The sequence below is a fragment of the Mauremys reevesii genome, linkage group 7 (genome assembly GCF_016161935.1).
Source record: "Mauremys reevesii isolate NIE-2019 linkage group 7, ASM1616193v1, whole genome shotgun sequence".
In the NCBI taxonomy this organism is placed as follows: Eukaryota; Metazoa; Chordata; order Testudines; family Geoemydidae; genus Mauremys; species Mauremys reevesii.
In genome coordinates this window covers 102,089,186-102,108,648 of record NC_052629.1, presented here as the reverse complement: position 1 = coordinate 102,108,648, position 19,463 = coordinate 102,089,186, and the positions used below count along the sequence as shown (strand labels likewise).

The 19,463-nt window shown below is 46.0% G+C and overlaps 1 protein-coding gene across 17 annotated transcripts in view; it reads right to left on the bottom strand.

Moving 5' to 3' along the window:
* Positions 1–19,463, bottom strand: part of LOC120409130 (sarcolemma associated protein) — a 169,148-nt gene that overhangs the window by 84,817 nt on the left and 64,868 nt on the right. For all 17 annotated transcript variants that reach the window (XM_039546622.1, XM_039546620.1, XM_039546633.1 and 14 more), the window contains exon 4: positions 9,958–10,030. In XM_039546622.1, the coding sequence (XP_039402556.1) occupies positions 9,958–10,030 (73 nt within the window). The remainder of the gene's footprint in view (positions 1–9,957; positions 10,031–19,463) is intronic.

The window sequence follows — 19,463 nt, the reverse complement described above, 5'->3', positions numbered from 1 at the left end:
GCCAGGCCGGAGCGACGAGTATTACGTGGGCCCTGTCCCTCTGAAGCTTGAGTAGCACCCGGTGTATGAGCGGGAACGGAGGGAAGGCATAGAGGAGGTGATCCGTCCAGGAGCACAGGAATGCGTCCGACAGGGAGCCTGGCGAGCGACCCTGGTACGAACAAAACAGGTGGCACTTCCTGTTCTCCTTGGTCTTTCTGGGGAAACCCCCACCTCCGGAAAATTGTGTGCGCCACATCCGGACGGAGAGACCACTCGTGGGAGAGGAACGATCTGCTGAGATGGTCGGCCAGCGTGTTCTGCGAATCGAGTGGGTAACGCAGAAGAGGGAGAGCTCTTGGGGCGACCAGAGACCTTGTGTGTGAAGGTCGCCCAGGTGAGTCCCCCATCCCAACGCTGAGGCGTCTGTGGTCAGGGTGACGGATGGGCGAGGAGGGCGGAACGGGACTCCTGCACACACGACCTCTGGGTCCAGCCACCAGCTGAGCGAGTCGATGGTAGGCTTCGTGACCATGACCACCATGTCTATGGGGTCGCGATGCGGGCGGTACACCGACGCCAGCCAAGATTGAAATGGGCGAAGGCGCAGCCTGGCGTGCGTGGTCACGAATGTGCAGGATGCCATGTGGCCCAGGAGGCGCAGGCAGGACCGAACTGTCGTCGTGGGAAAGGTGTGTAGGTCCCGAATGATGGAGACCATTGTCTGGTGCCGAGACTGAGGGAGGCAGGCCCTGGCTAAACTGGAGTTGAGGACCGCCCCGATGAACTCCACTCGTTGCAATGGAGTTAAAGTGGACTTCTCGGCATTGATGAGAAGGCCCAGGAGCTGAAATAAGGATAGTATTTCCGTCATCTGGTCCATTACCAGCTGTCGGGATGTCCGGCGAACCAGCCAGTCGTCAAGATACGGGTAGACGTGTATGCGGCGACGGCGGAGGGCTGCGGCCACCACTGCCATACACTTGGTAAAGACCCTTGGCGCGGTGGACAGGCCGAAGGGCAGCACCGCAAACTGGTAGTGCGCGCTGTTGACCATGAAGCGCAGGTAGCGTCGATGGGGAGGGTAAATCGCGACATGGAAGTACGCGTCCTTCATATCGAGGGCGGCAAACCAGTCTCCCGGATCCAGGGAGGAAATGATGGTCCCCAGGGTGACCATGCGAAACTTGAGCTTGAGCAGGTACCTGTTAAGCTCCCAGAGGTCTAGTATGGGTCGGAGACCTCCTTTCGCCTTGGGGATGAGAAAATATCGGGAATAAAATCCCCTGCCCCGCATGTCATGCGGCACCTCCTCTATGGCCCCCAAGCTCAGCAGAGTCTCGACCTCTTGTAGGAGGAATTGCTCGTGAGAGGGGTCCCTGAAGAGGGACGGGAAAGGTGGGTGGGAAGGAGGGGGCGAAACAAACTGAAGGCGGTAACCATACTGGATAGTGCGAAGGACCCAGTTGTCCGATGTTATTTGGGACCACGCCAGGAGGAAGTGGGACAGGCGGTTGTAAAATAACGGGGTAGGATCCGGGAAGGAGACCGATGAGCCGTCCTCGGGCGTCCCATCAAAAGGCCTGTTTGGGCCCTTGAGGGGCCTTGGAAGGGGCCTGGGCCTGGTTGCGTCTGTTGCCCGATGGTCTACGGCGGTTTAGGTTAGCATGCCGACTATTATAGGGCCTTGACCTGGCCTGGGTAAAGGGCCGGTAGGGCTGTTGCCGGAATGACCTCCTCTGGGTAGCCGGTGTGTGCATACCCAAGGAGCGAATGGCAATTCGACCATCTTTGAGGGTCTGAATTCTGGAGTCCGTTTTCTCCGAGAAGAGACCCAGAGTGTTGAACGGGAGGTCTTGAAGGTTGTACTGCACCTCAGGTGGCAAGGTGGAGGACTGCAGCCAGGAGATACACCGCATGGTCACACCAGAGGCCAGGGTTCTGGCTCCTGAGTCTGCAGAGTCCAGAGCGGCCTGGATGGAGGACCGGGAGGCTTTTTTGCCTTCTTCCAAGAGGGCCGAAAACTCTTGACGTGAGGCGGTCGGGATCAGCTCCGAAAATTTCGCCAGGGACACCAAGATGTCAAAGGTGTAACGGGCGAGAAGAGCCATCTAGTTGGCAATCCGGAGCTGGAGGCCACCCGCCGAATAGACCTTCCGGCCCAACAGGTCCATGCGCCGTGCGTCTTTGGATTTTGGCGCCGGAGCGGGCTGCCCATGCCTCTCCTGGTCATTTACGGACTGTACCACGAGGGAGTCCAGAGTCGGGTGGGTATAGAGGTACTCTTATCCGGTGGGCGGGACCGAGTACTTGCGCTCCACGCCACGTGCGGTGGGAGGGACGGACGCCGGTGACTGCCAGATGGTAGTGGCATTCCGCTGAATGGTGCGGATAAAGGGCAGGGCCACCCGCAGCAGGGCCTCAGCTCCAATGACGTTGGTCACCGGGTCGTCATCCTCCAGGACCTCCACCACGGGGAGGTCGATAGCCTTCGCCACCCGGCGAAGAAGGTCTTGGTGGGCCCGCAAGTCAATAGGAGGGGGGTCTGCGGTAGAAGCCCCCGCCACCACCTCATCCGGCGAGGATGATGAGGACAGACCCTGGACCACCGCTTCTGGAGCTGGTTCTTCCAGGGGGTATGAAGCCGCCTCGGACCCTGGACGCTGAGCGGGACCAGGTGGCGACGGGGCCTCACCCGGTGGAGATGGGGGAAGTCTGCTCACCGTGGCTTCGGGCACCCTATGTTTGGCGCTCACGTGCCTCGGGGGAAAGGGGAGACCTTGAGGCTCGTGGTAGGCCCAAGGGACCCAAAACCCCCACTGCTGCGGTCCCTGGTCCTGGCCTTGGGGGTCGGCCCGGAGATCTCTCCCGCTGCCCGCCTGAGAGGCGACTGAGGGCTGACGCGAAGGCCAAGGCAGGGCAGAGGCGCTGAACGATTGCGCCGTGGAGCCGGCAGTAGGTCCCTGGACGGTGCCGAGGATCGGTGCCGGTCATCGCGGTGCCGGGATGGAGAGCGGGACCAGTGACTGTTGCGGTGCCGGGAGCTCGACCAGTGCCGGGAGCTCGACCGTGACCTCGACCGACGGCGTCGGGAGCGGCTTTGGGAGTCGCGATGCCGGGAACGGTACCGGGATCTGGACCTCCCTCGGTACCGACGGTCGGGCGACCGGGAGCGTCTCCGTGAGTGCGACCGGTACCACGATGTTGAGCGGTACCAGGACTGCGACCGGTGCCGAGACGGGGAGCGGTACCACTATGGTGAATGGTGCCGAGATCTGGAACAGCGTGGCGGTGACCGTCTGCGGGACTGGGAGCGGGACCGGGACCGACGTCTCTCTCGTCCGTCAGGGGGAGGTGGCCGCATCATCGCTGGCTTGCCCGCTGACTGAACGGCCCGCACCGGCGGTGCCGGGTGCCGGAGGCTCGGTGCCTCTGTGAGCTCGATGAGCTCTCTCGCCGTCGAGAATGTCTCGGGCGTGGACGGGAGCTGCAGCTCAACCGGGGAGCAGGGTGGTACCGGACTCAACGGCTCTTGCGGCGCCGGAGTCGACGGTACTGTGCACGGTTTGTGCACCGCCACAGCCGGTACCGGAGGGGCCGGTGGTGGCCAGGCAAGTGGTCCCGTAGCATGCGGTTTGGAGGCCGTCTGCGCCGTCTTCCGTTTCCTCTTTGGAGAGAGGGAATGGTGCCGGGACGCCGGTGCCGGCTGCGGAGCTCGAGCAGTCTCGGTACCGGAGCGGCTCGGGGCCGCCGGTGCGCTGCGCGCCGATGACTATTTCGGTGCCGCTGGGGTCGGCGCGGGAGGTTGAAGTGTCGCTTCCATAAGGAGCTGCTTTAGGCGAGTGTCCCGCTCCTTTCTAGTTCTCAGCTTAAACGCCGTGCAGATGGGACACTTATCTGGACGATGGGTCTCCCCGAGGCAGCGCAGGCAGGAGTCGTGCGGGTCCCCGACAGGCATGTGCCGCTGGCAAGCCGCACAGGGCTTAAACCCCGGTGCCTTGGGCATGAGCCCGCACCGGTTGTGGAAGAAGAGGGGCTAAACCCCCCTAATTCCCTAACTATACTATATCTAACTAAACTTATTCAACTAATCTAACAACTAAACTAACTTAACTAACTATGAACACGTAGGAAATGGAGAAACGCTAGGGCTGTGGAGGTAAAGGAGCACTCCACTGTTCCAACTGGCCGTCACGGGCAGTAAGAAGGAACTGAGGAGCGGACAGGCCGGCTGGGGTATATATTCAGCGCCATGGCGGCGCCACTCCAGGGGGCGCCCAGCCGGCCCGCCGGAGTTGCTAGGGTAAAAATGTTCCGAAGAGCCGTGCACGCACAGCGCGCACACCTAACTGGAATGCATAGGAGCAATCACTCGAAGAAGAACTATGTTTTATGAAATACAATAGTGATGTTGCACCATGATTAAATTTGGATCATGTATTTTTACTTAATACTAAAAAGTTCGCCAAAACAGAAATTTTAAAGCATCTTTTCTGCATGAAAGGAATATTTTATTTCATCACCTAATCAAATTAAAAATAAAACATGGCATCTGAAAAACAATTATAGAAACAATTACAAGCAGAGCTGTTAGGAAATTTTCCAACAAAACAGTTTCTTCGGAAAACGTTAATTCAGTGTAGTGAAATGTTTTGCTGAATTACAGATTTGACCAAAAAAATTGCCGAAACACAGGCACGTTTCCTATTGGAAATCATCACAGATCTCCAATTTGCCACGAAATTTCAGTAAATTGCAACAAAAACAAAATGTGTGAATTCTGAAATCCATTAATTTTGTTTTAAAATGTTTTTAATTTATTTGTTATGGGTCTTCATATAGCTTCTATCAGTGCTGTATTCAGTGTATTTGGTTAATATTACAAAAGGTGATATTTCCTAATTATGGGGAGCCAAGCCCCATATTCCTGTCACCACAACTTTACAGGACAGCAACAGGAAAACTTTGTCAGAAGACTGAAATCTAAGGCTGCAGTTGTCAGTTACCAACTAACACCCCCTCAAACTGCAGATAATTGTTTTTAATTAAAGGAAAAACAGTCTGGTTCAACCCCTCTTTCACCGCCAGAGCCATTCACCAAGGTTACCACAGCTCCAGGATGGCACCTTAAATCGCTTGGCCAAGAAGCAGAGAGAGAAAAGCAGGTTGAGAATAAGCAATTGTGCAGTTCCACAACAGATGTTCATTTATTAGTGCTTCTCCATTTTTTCAAACCACTTTGCAACTCCCACATTCATACTGCAGGCATTTGAGTCCATGTAGTTTGACCACTTCACATTACTCCTGGGGGGATTCTGCGGGACTGTACACCCGCAAAAAACAGCACCTGCCCCCGCAGGTTTCCTGCTTTTCCCTGCAGAAAACTGCAGGGAAGCAAAGGGAAGCTGTATGGAGGGCATCATGTGTGCAGGTTTTCTGGGGGGATTGCCCCCCCAAAAGAGGCAAGGTATGGGGGTACATGGGGTTACATGCCACTGTTCCCCCCTCCCCCCCATTTCCACAAATGCAGAACTGCCCAGCTCGGAGGCTGCTTCTCGGGCTCCAGGCTCCACTGACTCTGCAACTGAACGCAGCCTCCTGGGTCCCAGTGCCAGTTGTACTCCCCTTCTGTGTGCTGGGAGCCTTCCTATTTTTTGTGGAACAGTGAGTGCCCACGTTGTGGCTGAGTAAGGGGGCGTGAGGGAAATGAGGGAAGGGGAGTGAGGGGAAGAGGCAGTGGGGAAGGAAGGGAGTGGAATAGGGATGGGGGAGGGGAATGTGGGAATGAGGGGAAGGGGATGGAGAAGAAAAGGAGATAGGGGAATCGTGGGGGGAAGCAGGAGCCCGGCAGCACCTGGGGCTCCTCTGATAAGCAGGCCCATCCAACCCTCACCCAGACAAGCACTACCCCACTACACCTAGGCCCCTTTGACAAGCCCCACACACCCAGATCCACACTTCACTGAGCCCTATCCAGCTGCATCTGGACCCCCACTCCATCAAGCCCCTTTCCCCCAGCACTGACCCACCCACTGAGCTCCCACACCCAGACCCTCAGCCAAGCCCCATCTCCCCACACTCAGACACTTCTGCTGAGCCCAAACACCATCACCTGGATCCCCTGAAGAATCCCCATTGCCCTGCACCCGGAACCCCCCACTGGGCCCCTCCACAATTGGATCCTGCTTGGCTGAGCCTGCCCAGCCACACCTGGTACACCTGGCACAAAGGGGCAGGGCACCGGGGTGTTTCTGGGGCAGGCCCAGCCCTAGCACTGTGTCAGGGTCAGGTGTGACCTCATTGCTGAGTCCCTGTACCGGAGGATGTGGGGGTTTCAGTGTGATCTCCCACCTCAATGCAGCCAGTGGCCTGTGCTCCCCACAGCCATGCTGGAGCCACATTTATTTATTGCAAAATTCTGCAAATTTTATTTGTCAATATTTTATAATATTGTGTGCAGAATTTTCAATTTTTTGATGTAGAATTCCCTCAGGAGTAATACATGTAGATGCTGAAAAAGACTAGAGACAGAACTGATCCTTATGGGACTCTGCAAGTCAAGGGTCTAGGAGGGGAGATGCAGTTTCCCATCATTACTACTTGGGTCTGCTCCTCCAGGCATGACTCAAAACCATTTTATAGTGTATTGTCCTGGACCCCTGCCACCAGTCTCCGATGAAACAGTAGTATCTCATAGTCAGTGCTGAAAACTGTAGTGAGGCTCAGGAGGAGGAGGAGGAAAATTCGTGTCTGCCTTCTAGCCATTGACAAGAGAAGATTAACCTTCAGTGCCACCAAAGCAGTTCCAGTTCCATATCCTGGCCTGAAATCAAATTGTATCAGGTCTAAAATATTAGCTTCAATCAGATAAGCCTGTAGTTGGCCTTTGGTTAGTTTTGCTATGATCTTTCTCAGATATGGGAATTTTGACACTGGGCTGTAGTTGGCTTGAAATGATGTATACAAGATTGGTTTCTACAATTCTGGTCAAACTATTCCATGTTTGAAGGAGGAAGGAAGGATTCCTTTGCTATTTCAAAGGTCAGGAGTGGCACTAGATGTTCATAGCTCTTTTTCACAAGCCAGAAAAGCTATGAGTTGGATTCACAAGTCATGTGTCGAGACTTCTTTACAGTTTTCAGAACCTCTTGATGTGTGAATGTGCTGAACTCTGGGAATGCAGATGGGCTGTTGGTTGGTGAATACAGGCAGAGCAGATCATGCTGTTTGAGAAGTCTTCCTAAATGTGCTTGCTCTTTTCTGCAAAGTAAGATGATAATTCTTTGTGCTCGTTTCTGATGTAGGTTGTAGGCACTCTGGATTGATGAAACAGTTTACTACCCTAAATAGCTCCCATGGAAAATCAGGGTATATAAATACTGAGGTCACTGTGTGGGACCCAAGAGTCTTATGAATCCCACACCACGGGAATTCCTTTCTCTAGGGTTACAGGACTAAGAAGATGATCTGACTGATCCCACAAAGAAGCTTCAGAATCAAGGAATTCTACTGACACTCAGACCAGCTGTGCAGGAAAGATTCTTCCCTATCCCAGGTTAACAGGACTAAGAAGCAGTAGTAAGATTTCACTACAGAGATTATATTAAAGAATAGAAAGAGAAATACAGTAACTGGAAGTTGTCTTGTTGAGTCTACACTCTTTCTAGTCAGACCTCAAGTAACCTTATTTCGGATTTTAATTACATAATGCTATATGCACATTTCTCCTTTATAAGCTTACACCCATTGGCTTAAGAGAGACTTAAACAATAACTTCAAATTATCAACAATTGTTTAAACTTGTTCCTTTCATATCAAATAATTCTAACAGCAGGCCCACAAAGTAAGTACATCCTTGCTCCTTGGAGAATTACTGGAAGAGTGATATGTATTAGAGCTATTAAAGAATAGATAACTAATGATTATAAGTAATTGTACTACAAAATCTGGGTGATTTATATTGTTCCTTGGTATAGCCGCTTGGCCCCTATGGTGTCCCATTCGGGACACCCAGAACTGTGAGCTTCTGTGTTAGTGCTCTGCCTTAGCAAGAGTGAGAGCTTTGCTGTAGCTAAGCTGTGTGTCAGCTCCCTGACACACCAGTCTGTCTACCTTGCCAGCAAACTCTTCAAGAGTCCACCAGTCTAAACTTGGCCTTGCAGGTAACAGTCAGTGAATCCCAGTTCCCGAGCTCCCCAGAGCCTGCAGTGTCCATTACCTCTCCCAGAAATTATGCTGGCAGCCTCCAAAGAAAGAGCATGCATCAGCGTGTTAGGGTAGGTGAAGATTCACATTTCACTTTAATGCACAAGGTAATAAAACAAGAATAAGTTTAACAACAGAGATTGAAGTGATATTGAGCAAGAGAAAGAGAGGTATACTTACAAACAAAACGAAGTAAAATAGGGACATGCATTCCAGTGACTAAAATGTAATCTTAGCAAGTTACAATCTTTGCCTGAGCAATTTTCTTACTTACCGGCATATTCAGCCCTCCAGGCCAAGGGACCCAATGTTCACAGAATCAAAGGGTGTTGGTTCCCTTAGTTCCTGGAGTCATGGATAACTAAATGCCTTTTTTCTCCCCTTATATTACCCAAAGTTCACTGTCTCTGTCTCAAGAGCCAAGAAGGATTCCTGGAGTGCAGACTCTGTCCCTGCCATCTGTGCATTAAGCTGCTGCTTGTTCACTTTGTTTATTGTATATGTAAATGTACTTTCATTGTCCTCTTCCAGTAATCAAGCCAGTAAGACAGGTAAACCAACATTCCTTTGCCTTCAGCAGCCTGGGTTTATACATTCCCAAACACATTTAAAAAAATATATTTCCAGCACACACACACACAATTTTGTACACAATCTGTACATATATCATGCCACAATTTTCAGGACCAGTGTGACATAAGTTCACATGTGCCACCTTACATAACACCTTTTAGGTACATATTATGACAACGCCGTGCTGGGGCAATGAGTGTGTCAGGCCTGATGTGAGTTTCAGTACGGTAGGCTCTCTGCCAGTTGGCACTGAGGGGCCCCTAGAGTCACAGCCATACTTTTGGTTTTTGTTAATCACTTACAAACCTGCATGTGTATTTTATGTTCAGTATGTGCCTAGCACATTTGTTTTATCTACACTTGATTGATGAACTTTTGATTGTTTATTCTCCAAGAAGCACACAAGTACCCAAACTGTTGGTTAGGTAAGAATAACCTAGTATATTTATCTGAGAAATGCTGTCCAAAGTAAAAGACTTTGAAAGAAATTAGTGCTAAAATTAGTAATCTAATGCTCGCTGCACTCAAAAGTTATCCTGATTAAATTTCATCAGAATATTGGCTATAACACTTACCAAATTGGCAAATCTAGTTTGCTGGATTTCAGTTTTAAAATCTAAATGGCACCTCAACAAATTCATAAAAATGACTCCCATTCACACTTACAGATGCATAAAAATATATAAGTATTCATGTAAAGACACAAAAACACAATTTATAAATCCAGTTTTCCATTCCATTTATTTTTCTGAATACTATTATAAAATTAAAACCATTCAAGTTCATATAATTTAATTGTGCATTAACAAAGTTTCCAGTTATGATACAAGTTCATACCTCTAGCTTTTAATCTAACAAAGCAAAGCATACACAAGAACAATTTTAACATGTATATTGGTAACTTCAGCATGAACCACCACATATAAATGTCTTCACCAAGAGAATGTTTTCCTCTCCTACTTTTGTCATCCCACTGATCTCACACTTGCATGAGTGCTGCTTTTAATCACTATATTACCTGTGCGTATTAGATTATAAATGCTTTGGGGCAGGGATCTTATATGTTACGTACGACATACCTATAGACATATATAAATCAACATGTGTTACATGTTACTTATTATAATAGGAATATACTTAAAAACCCTCATAAAATATTCTAATTTCGGTAGATTTTAATAAATACTTAATTCTACTTACTCTGACCGTAACCGGGCTTCCATACCATCTGGGAGAAATAGTTTTATTGTGGAGACTATACATCCATGGGTAACTGAGAAGAAATAAGAAAACTGTGTCTTAGTAATCAGTTAATAAGACATTTATTTAATGGAAGCGAAAACATGGTTTAAGGAAATACGCAGCTATTTCACAATCAAGGAACACTGAGGTGGATGAGCAAGAGAAGGAAGGGGAGGTCTCTAAGCACTGACCCCCTAATGTCTGGGTCTGCCTGCTCATATCTCCCCATGAGAAAGCAAAAAGCTGCCAATCAGAAACTTGAAGGCTTGATGCCCTGTGCTGATTCCTGACCTATAGTGTAGTTCCAATTCTGGATCTTCCACACCCAATAGTACCGGCACAATTTTTTTTTTCCAGACAACTAGCTCTGTCATAAACATAAAGGGAAGGGTAACAATCTTTACATATGCAGTAACATCATATCCCTCCTGGCCAGAGGTATAGAATCACTTGCCTGTAAGGGGTTAATCAGTTCCATTAACCTAGTTGGCACAGGACCAATGGGGAAAGAAGATACTTTCAAATCTGGAGGAGTGGTGGGGAGGAGAGAAAGGTTTTGTTTGTACTCTCTTTGTGTTCCCTCTTGAGACAATGAGAGAGGGACCAAGCAGGTAATCCAGCTCCTACTAAAATGATACTTACAATTTCTGGAATTTTAGATGCAATAGCAAGGAAATACGTTAGATTATCTTTTGTTTTAGCTTGTGAATTTTCTAAGAGGGAGGTTTATTCCTGTTTTGTAATTTTAAAGTTAAGCCTAGAGGGGAACGGTCTGTGTTTTAAGTCTTTTTATTACCCTGTAAAATTACCTTCCATCCTGATTTTACAGAGGTGCTTCTTTTACCTTTGTTTTTTAAAATAAATAATAAAGTTCTTCTTTTAAGAACCTGATTGGTTTTTTGTGTCCTAAAAATCCTAAGGTCTGGTCTTGTGAAGCAATTTGGTTGGTACATTATTCTCAAGCCTCTCCAGGAAAGGGGGTGAAGGAGCTTGGGGGGATACTTGTGAGGGGGGGCGGAGATAGGGCTTCAAGTGGCCCCTCCCTGAATGTTTGTTTAAATCACTTGGTGGTGGTAGCAATACCATCCAAGGACAAGGAAAGAAATTTGTGCCTTGGGGAAGTTTTTAACCTAAGCTGGTGGAATATAAGATATGGGGGTCTTTCATGCGGATCCCCAGAGTTCAGAGTGGGGAGGGAACCCTGACAAGCTCTCTGTTGACAAGAAAGTTAATTGCAGATTTCAAAACACAACACTGACAACATGAGAGACTAGGCAAAAAGTGGGAATGTGTCTTAACTGAATTTAGGTGACAGGAACGGAAATTCTGGAAATACAGAAAATGCTGAACACCATCCTCTGTCTACTGGGTAGCTTTGGATGAGTGTATCTGGAGATTAGAAGTTAACAGGTAAAATAAATATTTTCATGTTGCCAGATATGAATTTCTAACACCTGGGATCTGCCTAGCAATCCCTGTTTCAAAGGGGACAAAGGAGGGTAGCACAGAGGAGCTATTTGTTTATGATCTTCCTAAGGATGCACTTGCTGAAGGTTGCATCCAAGGACAAAGAAATAATCTCTGCTCTGGAATTCTTGTAGAACTATGTAGCAAGAACCATGAAACCACCCTTCAAAGCCCTCTCACATTTCAGAGAAAGAAGACGACACACAGAGGAGCGAGGTCTAATTACCCTTGAACCAAAGATACCACTTAGAGTAAGACATGGAAATCCAATTTATATTTCACTTATGCCACATCAGGAACAATCACGCTCTCAGGGCTTGGCTACACTTACAAATTTGCAGCGCTGCAGCAGGGTGTGAAAACACACCCTCTCCAGCGCTGCAAATTGCGGCGCTGCAAAGCGCCAGTGTGGTCAAAGCCCCAGCGCTGGGAGCGCGGCTCCCAGCGCTGTCCGTTATTCCCCACAGGGAGGTGGAGTACAGACAGCGCTGGGAGAGTTCTCTCCCAGCGCTGGCGCTTTGACTACACTTAGCGCTTCAAAGCGCTACCGCGGCAGCGCTTTGAAGCGCTAAGTGTAGCCACAGCCTAAGATATTCTTCACAACTTGGTTTTATCAAGAAAGATCTTTCCATGGCTCTGCCGATATCCACATAACATCTGTATTTTTCTGTAATAATTCTTCAGATTTGGTAAGTCAAATTTCCTGGGTAATATGGATGGGAAGGTATGGACTGTTCGAGACATTTTCTTATAATAAACTAACTATGAATAAGCACAGGATAGGTCAACTAAGCACAAAATCACTCACCTAAAAACAAAAATTATAAATATCAACACTTATTAACTTTCAAGGCTTATAATTTCAGAGACAGAGGGGAACAAATGTTTCAGAACAACATTAAGACAGCTACCCAATGGAAGCTGGAACTAAGGGAAAGGTAACCCAACAAGAGAGTTATTTGTTCCTTAGACCAGAATTATAGACAGATAAACATGATATGTTGGGAGGAAAATCACCCACCTAGACTCTTGTAATGAGAAAACATGCCTAACCAACTTATTAGAATCTGTGAGGGTGTAAATAAGCATGTGGCAAGGGTAATCTAGTCAATATAGTGTATTTGGACTTTCAGAAAAGCTTTGACAAGGTCCCTCAACAGAGCCCATCAAGGAAACTAAGCAGTCACGGGATGAGAGGGAAAGTCCTCATGGATCAGTAACTGGTTAAAAGATAGGAAACAAAGAGTAGGGATAAATGGTCAGTTTTCACAATGGAGAGATAAATAGTAGGGCCCCCCAAAGATCTGTACTGTGACCTGTGCGCTGTTCAGCATATTTATAAATGATCTGGAAAAGGGGGTGCACAGCGAAGTGGCAAAAATGTACAGAGGATACATAAACCCAAGACAGTTAAGTTCCAAGGTGAATGCAGAGTTCCAGAGGATCTCACTAAACTGTAACCAGGCAACAAAATGGCAGTTGAAATTCAATGCTGATAAGTGCAAAGGAATGCACATTGAAAAACATAATCCCAATTATGCATACAAAATGATGGGGTCTAAATTAGCTGTTACCACTCAAGAAAGATCTTGGAGTCATCGTGGATAGTTCTCTAAAAACATCCACTCAATGTACAGTGGCAGTCAAAAAAGCTAATGTTCGGAATCACTAGGAAAGGAATGGTATGAAGAAAGTAAGTGTTATTTAGCCCTTTATATAACACAAGAACTATGGGTCTCCCAATGAAATTAATTGGCAGCAGGTTTAAAACAAATGTAAGGAAATACTTCTTCACACAACGCCCAGTCAACTTTTGTAACTCGTTGCATGTGGATGTTGTGAAGGCCAAAAGAATTAGATAAGTTCATGGAGGATAGGTCTGTCAATGGCTATTAGCCAAAATGGTCAGAGACGTAACCCCATGCTTTGGGTGTCCCCAAACCTCTGACTGACAGACGCCAAGAGTGGAAGACAGATGACTGGCAGACAGGGGCTCTCATCCCATGACTGCTTAGTTTCCTTGATGGGCTCTGGTGAAGGACCTTGTCAAAGCTTTTCTGAAAGTCCAAATACACTATATTGACTGGATTATCCTCGTCCGCATGCTTAATCGACACCCTCACAGATTCTAATAAATTAGTTAAGCATGTTTTCCCATTACAAGAGTCTAGGTAGGTGACTTTCTTCCCAACATATCATGTTTATCTGTCTGATAATTCTGGTCTCTAGTATAGTTTCAATTAATTTGCCTGGTACAGATGTTAGGCTTCCCAGCCTGTAATTGCCAGGATTGCCTCTGGAGTCTTTTTAAAAAGTCAATGTTACATTAGTTATCGGCCAGCAGGGCTGGCTCCAGGCACCAGCGAAGGAAGCAGGTGCTTGGGGCGGCATGTCCGGCAGCGGATCCCTCAGTCCCTCTCTTCTTCTTTGAGCTGCCGCCGAAGAGGAAGAGAGGGAGTGAAGGACCCGCAGCCGAATTGCCACAGAAGAATGAAGCCGAGCAATTGAGTTGCCGCCAAAGTGCCGCCGATCAGCCTTTTTTTTTTTCCCCCCTTCGCCGCTTGATGCGGCAAAAAAGCTGGAGCCGGCCCTGTCTGCCAGTCATCTGAAACGGAGGCTGATGTAAGCAAGAGGTTACATATCACAGTTAGTAGTTATGCAATTTCATATTTGAATTCTTTCAGAACTCTTGAGTGAATACAATCTGGTTGTGGTGACTTATTCTGTTTAATTTATCAATTTGTTCCAAAAATCTCCTCTGACACCTCAATCTGGGACAGTTTAGATTTGTCACCTAAAAAGAATGGCTTGGGTGTTGGGATCTCCCCCACAATCTTTGCAGAGAAGACTGATGCAAAGGATTAATTTAGCTTCTCTGCAATGTCTTTGTCTTCCTTGAGTTCTCCTTTTGTGACTTCATTTTGCGAGCCACAGATTGCATCTCTGTCATACTTCTAAAGCAGTAATGTATTCTTCTTGCTAAGTATACCCTCTGCCCCCTAGCCGATCCCTGGTCTCTCAGACTTCACTCAAAATTACCCTGTTCTGTTCATTCTCTCTGACACATTAAGCACTTGCTGCTGTCAGAAGACAGGACACTGGGCTAGACAACCACTTGTCTGAGCCAGTATAGCAGTTCTTATGTTCTAAACGATAGCAATGGGGAGTGGCAGCAGTAGAGGGCATCAAACCTTGAACCATCTGATTAGCCAGCTACTACCACAGACTACCAAGTGAGAAGTATACAGAAGAAGGAAGAGTCTAGTCCAGGGGTGGCCAACCTGGGGGTTTTGAGAGGTTAATATGCGGCTCCTTGCATAGGCGCCAACTCCGGGGCTGGAGCTACAGGTGTCAACTTTCCAATCTACTACAGGGTGCTCACTGCTCAACCCCTGCCTCTGCCCCAGGCTCCAGCCCCACTCCACTCCTTCCTCCAACGCCCCCGCCCCTTCCCCCAAGTCTGCTGCGCCCTTGCTCCTCCTCCCCCCCCCAAGGCTCCTGCACACAAAACAGCTGATCGTGGCAGGCGGGAGGCGCAAGGATGGAGAGTTAGGTGCTGATCAGCGGTGCTGCTGGCGGGTGGGAGATACTGAGGGAGGAGGGGAGCTGACAGGGGCTGCTGACGTATTACTGTAGCTCTTTGGCAATGCACATTGGCAAATTCTGGCTCTTTCTCAGGGTCAGGTTGGCCACCCCTGGTCTTGTCTATAAACAAATAGTGGCACAGCATTCAAAGCACAGGAGAAATACAAAAATAGATACCCAAATACATGAAACAGCAATTTTGCCAAGTTTCAAATAAAACAAACTCACCAATCAAAGGTTTATGTCATTATTCTGAATATCACTGAAAGTGGAAGTAGAGAGTAACTAGTGCTGCTTAATTTGTTTTGTAACTTTTATTTGCTGGTTTCTCAGGTGCAGAATAATGATTTTGAAATGTCTTTGTATGAAATGGAGATGTAATTGCACAATTCATGTTCTTTGATACTGAATGTTCAAAAAAGAAAAATAGATAGCCACATAACATTGCATTCAGTTACTCAATGAATGATCAGACTTAAAGGTGATGCATAATACATTTTTGTGTTTTGTAGCTCAGGGCCATAACTAGAGCGGGGCGAGTGGGGCAGCTGCCTAGGGCACAGAGCCAGCAGAGGTGCAAAAATGGGGTGTTGCGCAGGATCGGACCCTGCAGCATCACCCCACCCCACCCACCGATTTAGCCCACCAGCATCCCCTTTACTCCCCCAGTGCAGGATTGGGCCCAGTGGCATTAGCTGGAACCCAGGGCGCTCATCACTGCCCTTCCCTCTTCCGCCTCCCCCCCCTGCAATCGCAGGCCCAGTGACCTCGGTTGGAGCATGCTCTCCCCGCGTCACAGGCAGGCAGGGCACTGAGTGTGCTGCTTGGCTCATACTGAGCATGCTCACATGAACTAAGGATGGGAAAGCTTGAGGTAGCCAACTGCGACAGGTGTCCCCTCTATCAGAATTTGCTACTCATGGACCAATGAGACAGGAAGTATCAAATCGTGACAAGGCAGCAAAAAGAGAACCTCTACGGATGTCAGTAACTGCTACTTGTAGCAAAATCTGTCAGTGTTTTTTCACATTGCATACTGCCTTCTGGCAGGAGGCGACAGTTTTTAAATTGTGGTGTGTCTCCCCTTAGGGAGACGCACCCCAGTTTGAAAACCTATGTGCTAAATGGAAGGCAGAAATCTGGGAGGGCAAATGACTCCACATACCCCCCACGCATCACTTCTAGGGAGAGCAAATATGCTTGCTCACTCCGAGCACTAAAATGCTTAGTTATAGCTCTGTTGCAGCTTGTCTCATGTACTAAGAGTGACTGTCAACTTAAAAGTCATGCTTTTGTCTGATTTTCTTCTTAGCTATAATTACACTAATAGGTATGGTAACTGAAATTATTTCAAGAAATAAGTTTCTTTCGTTTCAGTTTGACAATTTTGTGCTTTTGATAGCAGCATGTATGGTCAGTTCCCCCATTTATGTGGGGCCTTCAACATTAGCAACACGGGAGAAAAATATTGTTTTAAAATAGAAAAATACAATTTAAAAAATGGCAGGAAGATTCTGAGGCAGATGTAAAGCTACTTTAAACTTTTTTTTAATTGACTAGGTTTCATAACCAGTCAGGACCAAACAACATGAAATATCCATTGCTCCCTTTCATAAATATAGTTATGCTATCAATAGTTAATCCCCATCTTTAAAATGGAAATTAGGATTGACCCGATTTCAAATTGACAGTGTCCCTTTAAGAAACGGTTATTTTGTTAAACACGTAAATGTGAGTAACAGAGAATTAATGGATCACTTCCAGATTATTTCTCAGAACCACTATAATATAATTCAATTTATCAGGTACACAGAGTACATGGATGCAATATTTTGACATTTACTGGGAATGTAAATAACTGCTATAACAGAAAGCAACCCATCACTAAAGAAAGCAACATGCAGAGAAATGTTGACAGGGTGAGCAACAGAGAAAACATGCACTAAGTAAGGAAAAAGTGAATAGGCCTAGGTGCTCACCAATAACGTAACAAAAAGAGTGTAACTTTGCTCATCAGGTTAATAAGGAAAAAAAAAGATTGGAAGAACTCATCTCTGGCCTATGTCAGGGATTCTAGCTCATCATGCTGCTGTTCAGCTGTAGTTCCTCTCATGTGCACTGGCATGATGATGTCACTCTCATTCATGCTCTGAAGGGAGCTAATATGTACGTTCTTCCCCAGGAACTGCATGGGGGTGTTCATTAGTAACAGCAGTGCAATGGGTGGGGTTTCTATGTTCAGAGTCTCCTTATTTTGGACTTCTGCATAAAGCTAGGGATGAATAGGAGATGGGAAGGCAGCAGGGGAACCCTACCCTTCTTCACTCTCCAAGCCAATGAATGGAGGCAGGGAGCACATTTTGTGATATCATTGGCTAACCCAGTCTCCTCCTTATTGGAAAGTAGCATGAATATCAGCAAAAAAAAATTACTGCATTTTAAAAAATAAAAAATTTCAGAGCACATTATATAAAGGGTACAATATAAAAATGTTTTTTTTAATATGTCGATTTCAAAAAATTCAAGTGACAGTGTTCCTTTTGAAACATTAGCATAAACACTTAGATGCAGTTGTAAATCAACAAGTTATGTATGTACTTGTCACTTGACTTAAAAATATTCCTTAAGGTTTAAGACAGGGTTAAGTTTTCAGCCCCAATTTTAAATGGAAGTTGATCGAATGAATGACAGGCATGTGTTCTGAATGTCAATTTCTCCACATATACTGATCATTGTAAATGAATAAAAGAATGTATGGGTTACATGAACTTATTTTTTAAATTATGTACGCAACCAGTGCATAAGAAGCTTTTAAATAACCTTCCTTCAAACAACCCATCTTTGGAACATCTTAGGTTTACCAAAATGAAATTAGTGAGTGACTGGATTGCAATATAGTATAAGATACTGTGGTATTTTGAAGGAAGAATTTAAAACCATGAAAATACTTACTCTTTCCATACTTGGAACGCATTTCCTTAGCTGCATTCTCCAGAAGATATTACACAAGTAACTGAGACTCACCTTTCTTTTCACAACATGAAAATTCAAAGTGTTCTCTTCAACTAGCTCACATGGCCTTTTGATTGGACCCAGATACTCCAAACTTTAGCACCTGCTCTTTTAGTGTAAGCAGCAATTTTTGCCAAAAATATAACATTCCCAAGTTTATTTGAGGTGGAGTGTACTCTATGGTACAGCGCATTCTACATATTCCTGGAATGCATTATATATGGCATTTACTGATTGTGGATCTAATGGCATTTTAAAATAATTCCCAGGTAAGTCTGCAATGCATAAATGTTGCTTCATTTTTTACCCACAACACTGGCTCCTCATCAAAATCAAGTTTGCAGAAGACTGAAGGACACTTGATAAAATTTCAAGTTGGGTAGGTTATTAGATAAAATTCTTCAAATCATCAAAATGGTGCTTAAACTTCATTCTACTTTTTTTCTTTTAGTACCAAAAAAATAAAAATGTTTAGTTCAGAAATGAACTCAGGGGATATATATAGTAGGAATATGTGGGTTGGAAGTAAAAAGCAGAGTTCATTTGGATGACTTTTACTCCCACCCTATTCTGAAGGTAACTTACAATACTATAAGACCTTTTCGATGCCTTGCTGAATTACTCCCCAATTACTCGACAACATATTCCTTAATTCCCTATTACATTTTTCTTAATATTTTAGTGTCCAATATAAACTGCGAGGCTAGAGCCACACACATACAAATATATATGGGGAAAAGAACAAAAAACACTAAACAGCAGCGTGAATTCATAATCTCATCCTATTCACCTTATGCCCTTTAAAATTTCTGCTATTCTGGGATACTATTGAGTAGGATACTATCTCATCTGCAGTTAATCCAGTATTTTCCCTCAAATACCAATTTATCTTAATACTCTCCTTCTTCCTAATATAAGGATTTTGAGTATCATCTTTATAAAGAAAGTGAAGAATTTTGGTACAGCAGTAGAGACTAACTTTATGCTTCCATTGAGGCACGCGATTTTTCTTACCAAACTTTGTGTTGCTGAATAAGTAATTCTTGCAGCATTCTTTCCAAGAATGGCCAGAATTCTGATGTGTAAGTCACCTAATGGGCACTCATTTTCTTAAGAAATTTCATGAGGATATACATATTATAAGCCTATTACAAGCTCATGCATAGAGTAAGCCTAACAAAGAACAAGAAATGACGATCACTATTAGAAAAATAAGCTGAACTGTACATAAATGCAGAAAAAAGGGGCTAGGGACATCAATTAATGCAGAGACGCATCTTTTATCTTAATACAGGGCTTTCATGAGTGTGCATGCTTGAAGGAGAGCACAAGTTCAAACTGGAGGATGAAGCATTTCTTTTTCATTTAACAGTCACTCAATTAGCAGCAGCATATCTCTA